At 40.2% G+C, this 11,067-nt stretch overlaps 1 protein-coding gene across 1 annotated transcript in view; it reads left to right on the top strand.

Annotated features, from left to right (window-relative positions):
• Positions 1–11,067, top strand: part of tou (bromodomain adjacent to zinc finger domain 2B toutatis) — a 914,913-nt gene that overhangs the window by 480,677 nt on the left and 423,169 nt on the right. Inside the window, 1 exon segment of the mRNA XM_090388865.1 lies at positions 999–1,014. Coding sequence (XP_090244991.1) covers positions 999–1,014 — 16 coding nt within the window.

Here is an 11,067-nt window from a genome sequence, read left to right as displayed (position 1 = left end):
AGTGGTTGGAGGTGAGTGAGTGTTGTTTGGGTGATGTGATTAGTTTTAGTGTGTGTTTTGGTTGTGATAGTTTTTTAGAAGGGGTGTTAGGATGGGATGGGAGTTTTGGAGTGTGTTGAATGGAATATTGTTGGTGAGTATGAGGAAGAGTAATGTTTGTATGTTTGTTTTTGTTTTGTTTGGGGAGGGGGTGTAGAGTGTGATAAATTAGAGATTGTGGGGAGGATTGTGTTATGTTGTATTGTTTATGATAAAGTTGGATGGAGGGTAGGGTTAATAGGATAGATTGATGTTGGTAGGTGTAGAAAGATAGATGTAATGGAGGAGTATAGAATGTTGGGTGTTGTATTGAAGTGGGTGTTGGGAGTGGATTTAGAAATGAAGTAAGAGTGAATGTGGTTTGGTAAGAAAGATTAAATTTGGAGAGGGAGTGAAAGAAGAGGAGGGTGATTTGTGTAGGATTTTAAGGGTGGATTGTGGAATATATGAGGTGAAATTATTAGTAATTTGATTTTTTTTTTTTTTTTTGATTTAGAAATGGAATGATGGTATGTTTTAATGTGTTAATGTTTTTAATTTGTTTGAAGATGGGGGGTTGGAATATATGTGGTTGGTTGGAGAGGGGGGAAGGTAATTATATGTTGGGGAATGGATGAGGATTGGGGGGGTTATTTTGGGGTGATTTGTGTGGGATGAGAGGGTTTTGGGTTGATGGGTTTGATTGGAGTGTGGTGGGGTTTTTGGTTTGTGAAAGGGGGGGGTTGGGTGTGGGATTGTAAGGGTGGGGTAGGATATTGTTGTAATTAAGGAAGGGGTTTTAGGGTTGGAATATTGGGTGGAAGATGGAAGTGGTGAGGTGTTGTAGAAGGGTGAGGTGTGTGGGAGGGGTGTGTAGGAGGATGAGAGTGTGAAAATTATAATGAGAATGTTATTGTGGTTTGGTTGTGATGGGGGTTGTGTTTAGTGATGGGAAGGGGTTGAATATAGAGGGGAGGGAGGTGAGGAGGTGGAGGTGTTGGTAGGATGGGGGGGAGGGGGTGTTTGGTGGGAGGGGGTGGTTGAGATTAGTGGATGAGTAAGTTGGAAATGTGTGGGGGTAGTGTTGTGTGTGGGTTGGGGGGGAGATTTGATTGGGAAAGGGTGAATTGAGAAGGGGGTGATTATGAGAGTGTGGGGGAGGGGGTTGTAAGGTTATGTGGTATGGTGTTGATGGGGTGGATTGTTTATTGAGGTGATGATGATAATTTTTTTTTTTTTTTTAAAATAGGGAATAGGATAAAAGAGGGAGGGATTGTGTAAGGGAATGAGTGAAGGTTTAAGTGGTGAGTGATTAAGAATAGTATTGTGGTTGGAGGGGAATAATTAATTAATAAAGAGGAGTTTGATTTGGGAAGATAGAGTGAAGTATGAGGGAGGGAAGATTGGGGTGTGGGTGAAAGAGATGGGTGGTGGAGTGAGTTGTTTTGGAATGATATGGGTGATGGAGATTTAATGGATTAGGGTGTATAAAAGTGATTGATAAGAGAGGGGAAGTGAGAATTATAGTTGGGGGATTTTATTGAAGGGGAGGAGGTTGTGATAAAAGGTGGGAAGGATAGTTTGAGGGGGAAAGGGAGAGGGTAGAGTGAATGATGAGAGTATGAAGGAGGGTTTGTGAAGAATGTAATGGTTGTATGTTAGAGTGGGGAAGGTAATTGGGAAGGTGTATTGTTGTGATAAGAAGGTGAAAGAGGTTTTTGGAAGGGTGTTGATGGGTATTGTAGAATGTGAGTAGAGGGATGAAAGAGTATAGGAGATTGTTAGGATGTGAGTAAGATATTAATAAAAATTGAAAGTGGATGGAGAGTAATAGGGGATGGGTTGTAATATGTGGGGTGTAAGGGAGAGGGGGTGAGGGGTGAAATGGTGGTGTAGGGTTATGTGGGGATTGGGGTTTTAGGATGTGGAATAAGAGATAAATGAGAGATTAAGGGGAATGTTAAGGTGGATGATGATGTTGTGATGGTGGGAAGGGGTATTAAAGGAATTAAGTGGTTAGGAGGATTTAGTGTATGGTTAGGGTGTTTAATGATGATTGTGATGGGTTTTTGTATGTTTTATTGTTGGTAAATTATAGGTGAAAGGTGGTAGAATAGTTTTTATTGTGTAATAGTTGTATGGGAATGGGTGTTAATAGAGAGGGAGGAGAAAAAGATTAATAAAAGGGTGAATGTATATTGTGGAAGAATTGGATATAGGATAATTGGGTGGGTGATGTAGGTATGTGTGATTTTTGAAGGTGAGTATTTGTAATTGTGTTTTAGTTGATTTGAGTTGAAAGGATTAATGGTAGGTTGTGTAGGATGATTGTTGAATTGATTTTGGGGATGGATTTAGGAAAAGGTTAATTTGATGGGAGGTTAAGTAGATGTTAGTTGTTGGAGTTTGTCTAGAAGTGTTGAGGTGCTTTAAGCAGTGCTCATTGTTCTGGAAAGGTTAGCTCAGGTCTATAGAGTACTGTGTCTCTTTGATCCTTCTTTATGGGTAATTGGGGCTCATTTGCACATTCTATGGGTACTCCTGTGGTAGTCAAGGAAGCTCTGATTATGTTAAGTGGTTTGGTGCTTACTTCTGTTGCTGCCTCCTTTATATACTGATAATCATCAGCTGGCTCTGCTTTCTTGTGTTTATCTTCAACAATTTCTCCTCCACTTTACTCCAGTTATTTCAAGATTCTGTAGCTTACTGCTAGAGTTGAATACACCTCTGGCATTCCCCTCGCTGAATAACTCCTCATGTGTGAATGTCGATGCAAAATATTCATTTAGTTTGTTAGCTACATGAGCAGGATCATCAACAGTTGACCCATCAATATCAAGGGGACCAATCTGATTCATCCCCTTTTTTCTAGAGTTTACATAAGTAAAGAACTCTTTGCTGTTTTTCTTTGCGTCCCTTGCTAACGATTTCTCGTAATCTGCCTTCGCCTGCCTAACCTCCTTTGTAACTTGGTTGCATATCAACTTGTATCTATCATAGGCTTCTGTGTCATGTGTTAATTTGTAAGTATCCCATGCCTTTTTTCTTCTCTGCCATATGCCTCATTAGTTCATCTGACATCCATTTTGGCCTAAACCTTGAACAATATTTCTTAGTTGGTATGTAAAGCCTAGTAGCTTCCAAGATAAGTTCTTTGAATGCTTCCCATTTTGAATTTGCTGTTGGTAACATCATCAGTTGGTCCCACTGTATAGAATTTAAATACTGTCTCAGTCCGTCGTAGTCGCCTTTACGGAAGCAATAACCCTTCCCTTTACCCGTAATGGTAGTTACCTCTTTGAGTAAATCCCACTTCAGCACACTGTGATCACTTCCACCTAGTGGTTCATTTATCTGCAGATTCTTAATGCATGAAAAATCACTGCTGATAATCAAATCAAGAGTATTACTCCCTCTAGTTGCCTCCCGAACATGCTGATGTAGACTTTTCCAGTCAACGCAATCTTTTTTTTTTTTTTTTTTTGCGATAGTTGAAAAAGACTTGAATTGGGCGTTAAGCTTACTGCGAGTCGTATGGGCAATAAACAAATGTTTTCCTGCTACCCACCTCAGTGTGTTCTATCAACCATTGGAAGAAGACGCGTTACTTGTTTGTCTCCCTAATAAAGTCAATGCAGATTTGCATTTAAAAATTCATATTTTTAAATGAGTCAGATGAAAATGTTACCGCGAAGGCGATAACGGTAAAATAACTAGATGAAATCTTTCGTATCGCAGAGAACCTCAAACAAAAGGTTTTGGGTTCTCTGCGATATTTATTTTTCCAGGGCCCAGAGAAGATCATTGTCGGCTATCGGAAATTGATTAATGAAAAGAGAAAATCAACACTGTTCAAATATTTCCGCAACAGTCATTTCTTCATTGTGTATTTTATGTCAGAGGTTCCCAAACTTTCTCGGATCACGGCGCCCTTAGTGTCTCAGTACTTTTTTCATGGCGCACGTAGACCAAAAGAAATACCTAACAGTTCCGTTTATTAAGTAGTTAGATCCAAACAACTTAGTAAGACCTATTGAAACTGTGAACTACCTCAAGCTAATAGTTTGCGCGATGTCCGACAGATATCGAGTATCGCTGTTTCCCTCGAACATTTAAAATATATTCCGCAGCACACGGTTTGCGAACCGCTGTTTTATGCAGTAAACATTTAATTCTATAATTATTTTCATTATCTTTTACATGGTGTACAGTTAAAAAGTAATTGAAAAGGTATTTTTAAAATTCTTTACGGACATTCCAGAAGGTCAAGGACCAATTATAATTTTTCCTATTGATTATTATATTCAGTTAACGCGTTTCCTTTTGCACGATGCGCTTGCAGGACGAATGAATCACGTTAATCGAGGCTAGCCTGTGTAAGATAAAGTATGCATAGATGAAGGTGAAATTTACACATAGTGCCAGAGACTGGAAGGGTAAGGATAGTAGAAAAAGAAGTATAATAGATAGGTGAAAGAATGTTAATATCCTAAAAGTTATGAATTAAGAAAATTATGGGCTGAATTACAAAGCCAATAGAAGGTGAGTGAACTCTAAAGTAAAATTATTAATACAGTGGAATCTCATTAATACAAAATTCAAGGGACTTATATTTTCATGTGTTGTAATAATGAGGTGTCCCAAAAGTGTCAAAATTTTACCGCTTTTTTTTTTTTTTTTTTGTACATACTGTATATCTAAGTAATAATATCAAAAATAAATTAATAAAATTAAAACAAAAGCCATAGTAATAGGAATACAGTAATATGAATAATATATTTTTTAAAGAATTATTTTATTTGTAATATAAACTGAGAGAAAAGCAATATTAACAGAAATGAAAATATTGTACAGTATATATTTTGATATATACAATATTTTAGTAACACAGTAAAAAGAATTACAATCTTAATATAAAAGGAGACATACAAACTATTAACTTTTTAATAAAATAATCTAATTTAAAGAAAGAATCCAATGTTGTTTGCACAGTTTTTGTGCTGACAACAATGTTTATCTACAGCACAGATGTTATCAAATGCAATAGTTGTTCCTTTATCAAAGTTACTGCAGGCCAACACATTCTCTTATGTTCAATGGATTTTGGGCATCTTTTTTCAATGGCAGCGTGCATGCTGCTTCACTTTCGCTGGTGACAAAAACATCATTGTTTTGTTATTGGTATCCAGCAGCTCTTCTGGTGTTGGCCTTGAAGTGGTAGCAACTTCATCCACATTCACAAACTCTTCAATTTCGCCAACAAAATCCACATGCTCCTTCAAATTCCTCCATTCCTCACTGTTGCTATCACATTTGTCTGCTGAACCATATTTTTCGATCTTCTCTCCAAAGCCACTCTTTCTGATACAGTTGATTATTACACTTGATGCAATACTTTCCCAAGCAACTAGTAATCTAGCCTAATTCCCAGATATGATATCCCAGCAAGATTGCGAATAGTGTCCAAGATATTCCAATTTGGCTGAAACTTGTTCCTTCCTTATGTTTTGTGGATCATGTACCTTATCAGGCGGGCTCTATATGCTCTCGTGAGGTTATAAATAATGCCTTGATCCAGTGGTTGCATTAAACTGGTGGTATTGGGGGTTAAAAACAACAACCATATATTTATCAACTTAAGTGTCTCGGCAGATTGTCCTGTACAAGGTATAGAATGGTCAAATTGTTAGTTTTTTTTTTCTGAAGCCATTCTTCTGTCCAATTTAGATAACCAAGACTAAAAAATTTTGACCGTAAGCCAAGCACTTCGGTGAACTGCTTTAAAACATCTCGGCTTGGAAAACTTACCAATCACAAGTGGGAGTAGTTTTGTACTGCCACAAGAATTAGCATTAGCAAGAAAGCAAGTTATATAGCATCGACAAAAAAAAACAAAAAAACAAAAACCACCCCCTTCCCATTCACTTGCTCCAGATGTTTGTCCATTTCTGCCTTGAAACTGTTTAAGCTATTAACTGCGAGAGATGGATGTTTGTTCCAGCAATCAATGACCTGCTGGCTAAAGGCAAATCTGCACATCTATCCTACAATTGTCTTTCCTCAATTTCAATTTAATCCCTCTCAGGCGATTATTCTGAACAAGAACATCTCCCATCACCATTGAGCATGCTCAAACCTTGCAGGTGCCTAGTCTCCAGTAATTTGCAAAACTTAAGCCTTTCTTCCTATGAACAACCCTTTGTTCCATTCACTAATCTTGTTGCCCTTCTCTGTACTCATTGCAACAGCTCTACATCCTTAAAATGAGGCCTCCACCAGACTGTATACAGTACTCAAGGTACGGCCTGATCATTGCCTTATACAAGGGGATAATCACCTCCTTATCCCTGCTAGAAAAATTCCTGTATATCATTGACAAGACGCCATCAGCTACTCTTGCAGACCGTCTGCAATGCTCAGAAAACTTCATATCTGCCTGCACAATTATCCCTAGGTCCTTTTCATTCTCTACCACTGTCAGTGCAGTACCACAGAGTTGATACATTACTCTGGGGTTACTGCTTCCCATATGTAGTACTTTTCATTTGTCAATGTTAAACTTCATTTGCCAACCTTTCAGCCTATCTGCTCAACTTTCTAGATCCTGTTGCAGCAGCGTACTGTCATTAGTGTCATTAACAAACTGCCAACTTTCGTATTGTCTGCAAACTTGGACATTAATCTTGATATACCATCATCAATATCAGTAATGAATACAGAAAACAACAATGGATCCAACACTGAACCCTGGGGACTCCACTAATAACATATCCATGAAAAGCAGTGTCCATTGATTACCACTCTGTCTTCTTCCATACAACCATCCCTTTATCCATTGCAGCAATTTGCATCCAGTGCCACACTGCTCCAATTTGTGCAGCAGTCTTCCATGTGCAACAGTATCAAAATCATTTCTATGATCCAAATATATGATATCAGAATTATTCTTTGCATCCAGTTCTTTTTGATTACATCATAGTATCCAATCAAGTTAGTCAGACAAGACTTCCTCTAAACAAACCCATGCTGTGTCCGAGCTATAACTTAAGTCTAGTTTAGATGATCCTGCAATGGTTCTTTAACCAGTACCTCCATTAATTTCCCTGGAACAGAACTTAACCTAACAGGTCTGTAATTACCCGTGTCTCCCTTTGATCCTCCTTTAGGGATTAGGGTCACATTTGAACATTTCCAGTCCATGGGTACCACCCTTGAGTCCAAGGAAGCTCTCATAATTATGGCTAAATGTTTGCTTACTTCCTTTGCTGCCTTTGTAATATAACTGGATAGATCCACCCCCCCCCCCCAGATGCCTTTCTTATGTTTATCTTCAACAATTTCTCCTCCACTTTACTCTCAGTTATTACCAGATTATCTAGCTTATTGCCAGAGTTTAATACACCTTGCATTCCCCTCCCTGAATAACTCCTCGTGTGTGAATTTAGATGGAAAATATTCCTTTACTTTGTTAGCTACATGAGCAGGATCATCAACAGTTGAACTATTGATACCAAATGGACCAATCTGATTCATCCCCTTCCTTCTAGAGTTTACATAAGTAAGGAACAGTTTGCTGTTTTTCTTTGCATCCTTTACCAAAGATTTCTTGTAATCTGCCTTTGCCTGTCTAACCTCCTTTGTGACTTTGTTACAGACCAGCTTATATCTGTCATTGGCTTCTGGTTCACCTGTTAATTTATATGTATCTCATGCATTTTTCTCCTCTGCCACATGTCTAATTAGTTCATCTGACATCCATTTAGCCCTAAAACTTCAACAATATTTCTTAGTTGGTATGAAAATTCTAGTAGCTTCCAAGATTATTTCTTTGAATTCTTCCGATTTTGAATTTTCTGTTGATAACATCATCAGTTGGTCCCACTGTACAGAATTTAAATACTGTCTCAGACCACTGTAGTCACCCTTACAAAATCAGAAACCTTTCCCTTTAACCCTAATGGTAGTTATCTCTGAGTAAATCCCACTTCAGCACACTGTGATCTCTGCCACCTAGTGGTTCATTAATGCTTGAAGAATCACTAGTGATAATCAGATCAAGAGTATTACTCCCTCTAGTTGCCTCCTGAACATGCTGTTGTAGAAAACAATCATCCAATAAATCCACAAAAGCCTTGATCGTGTTGTGAGTGACCAACCCACAAATTCCAGTCAATCTCTAGGAAATTAAAATCCTCCAGAAGAAGACTCTCTGGTTTATTGGCCCACTCTATTTCTCTGCACAATTGCTCATTATACTCATCAGATTCATTAGGCCTATACCACACAGTACTCTCATTTTTTCTTTCCCAGTGCTTATGTCTCACTAAACAGACTCAACATTGCATTCTCCATGAAAATCAATTGGATGCACTTCCTTAGATTTTATTTGTTTTATAACTAACAGCAGAATCCCTCCTCCCTCCCTGTCCTTTCTGTACATATTGTATTCCCCAAATTCCAATTCTGCTCTGCTTATGTCTGTGTGACACCATATCTCTGATATCTCACCAATATCTGCCTTTCGTGTCTTCACTAGCACTTCAAGCTCATCAAATTTATTAACTCTACTGCTCTCATTAGTGTATATGCAAGTATATATGCACTGGTTTCTACTCTTAGCTACCCTAACACAGCACATGTATTTACTTGTTCCCTCCTCCCTTCCCCTCGACGTGGGCACCTGTACGTGGTGAGGGGATCTCCCAGTGATGCTGCTGGACTTCCAGACTAGCATCACTGGGATCCAACGTGCACAGTCCAGGTTCCAGGCTTTCATCAGTGGAATCCGGCGTGTTTGCCATGCGCTGCGACCCGTGGAAATTCGGAAAGCGGCATCCTGGTGGTTGAGGGCCGCAGCTTCCATACACCACTTTGGCCCCTGCTTCGACAAGATTGGTGGTCCTGGAAGACCCGGCTAGGATCAATCGGCTAGTAGGCTCGCCTGTGAGGGTCAACCGTGTCAATGCCACGCCCCTCCTCTCATGGTCCGAGGGACAGGATTCAGGCTGGCGGCGGTGCGGGTATAGTGTCTGGGTAGCCCTGGCATTCCACTCCCGAGCGCATTTATTGCATGCCCGGTAGTGGGCATCCCTTTGGGCTCCATGGTGGGTGGGGGGAGCCCAGGCACTGAACAATTTAAAACTATATGAATCCTGATAAACTTATCAGGATTCATATAGATAGCATTATTGCTAAAAAGAGGCAGCGATCCGAATTACCATCAGGGCCTGTCCCAAGGTTCTTAATTATGTATTCTACCAATGAAACACCGATTGGTAAAATGTCGCCCTTTTTTATTCAGAAAGGGTTAGATGGGTTAGCAGGTTCACCCAAATCAGTTAAGAGGCTTCGTTCTGGAGACCATTTAATTGAAACTAAAAATGACAGGCAATCTGAACATCTACTCCGAACAACATCAACCGGAGGAATACCTATAACAGTGACACCACACAGAACACTCAATTCATCGAGAGGTGTCATTTCGTAGTGGAACCTTCTCAATGTAAGCGAGGAGGAAATCTGCTCCGAATTAAAACTACAGGGAGTTATTGCCGTCAAGAGAATTACTGCGCGAAGGGATGGAAAACTTGTTAAAACCAGGAGCGTTATCCTGACTTTTAACTCTCCTAAACCTCCTGATGAGATTAAAGCTGGATACATCAATTGTTCAGTGCGTTCATACGTTCCGAACCCTTTACGGTGTTTTAAATGCCAGAAATATGGACATTCTCAAATGGCCTGCTGTGGAGTCCTTGCATGCGCTCAATGCGGTGCAAAGGACCACGAAACAACAGCATGTTCAGCCGCAAAACCCACCTGTATTAACTGTGAGGGAGAACACCCGGCCTACTCATGAGCATGCCAGAGGTGGAAAGAAGAAAAAGAAATCCAACGGCTGAAGGCAGAGCTAAATATATCATACCAGGAGGCAAGGAAATTGGTGAAATCCCTGAATATCAGTAAACCTAGCTACGCCCAGAAGGTAGTAGGGAGGTGTTCTGTCGGAACTCAGACGGACATGACCATTCCCCCAAAGGAGTCTTTCACTCCCATCGCACGTTATCTCTTAAGTTCTCAAAAACCTGCACAGAAAAACCAATCAGCTGCCACTCCTATATCAGTACCTCCTAATGCTCCACAAGTAACAAAGGTAATTATGAAAGAAAAGAATAAGAAAGGGGAAGTCCCCCCTAGTACCCAAGAAAACATGGATGTCGAGCAGAAGGAGGTACCCGAAGATTCAGTCTTGGAACTCTTTTCGGAGGAAGAAATGGACACGGGACAGCGTCCATTCTTCCCCAAAAAAGATAAACCCAAGACTGATAAAAGTAAGCCCTCAGCACCTCGGAAGCTGCCTGATGGACCCACCAAGCCAAAATAATGGCTAAATTCCTACAATGGAATTGTCGTGGATTCCGGCGAAATATTGATGACATCAAGGCCCTCCTGCAAAAGCACGAGCCAGTTTGCTTTTGCTTGCAGGAGACATATCTAAAGGCAAATGATCCCACCATGCACAACATCACAATTTTTCTAAAGGATAGAATTGCCGATGGCTCTGCTCATGGGGGAGTGGCTATCCTTGTGGGTAACCAGACCCCAGTGCAGCCCTTGCTAATTATAACTAGCATAGAAGCTGTTGCAATTCGCCTTACGGTGGGATTTTTATTAACGGTCTGCTCTATCTATTTGCCACCTGGTACTGACATCTCCCAGGAAGACCTTGATGATCTTCTAACGCAGTTGCCTCCCCCTTTCTTACTTCTCGGGGATTTTAACGGACATAACACCCTGTGGGGTAGTGCTAACATCAACGGAAGGGGACGAGTCATAGAGCGTATGCTAAATGACAATGACCTTTCCCTTCTAAATACTGGAACAAATACCTTCTTCCACATGCCTACCCGTACTTTTTCTGCCATTGATCTCTCTATCTGCTCCCCTTCTCTACTCCCTTCACTCACTTGGGAAGTGGAGGAGAATCCATATGGAAGTGATCACTTCCCTGTGATAACCTCTTACACTGTGGAAGACCATGTCCTCCCTTCA

Source organism: Mastigoproctus giganteus, chromosome 14 (genome assembly GCF_048544385.1).
Source record: "Mastigoproctus giganteus isolate SK-2022 chromosome 14, ASM4854438v1, whole genome shotgun sequence".
NCBI lineage: Eukaryota > Metazoa > Arthropoda > Arachnida > Uropygi > Thelyphonidae > Mastigoproctus > Mastigoproctus giganteus.
This window is presented reverse-complemented; position numbering and strand designations above follow the sequence as displayed.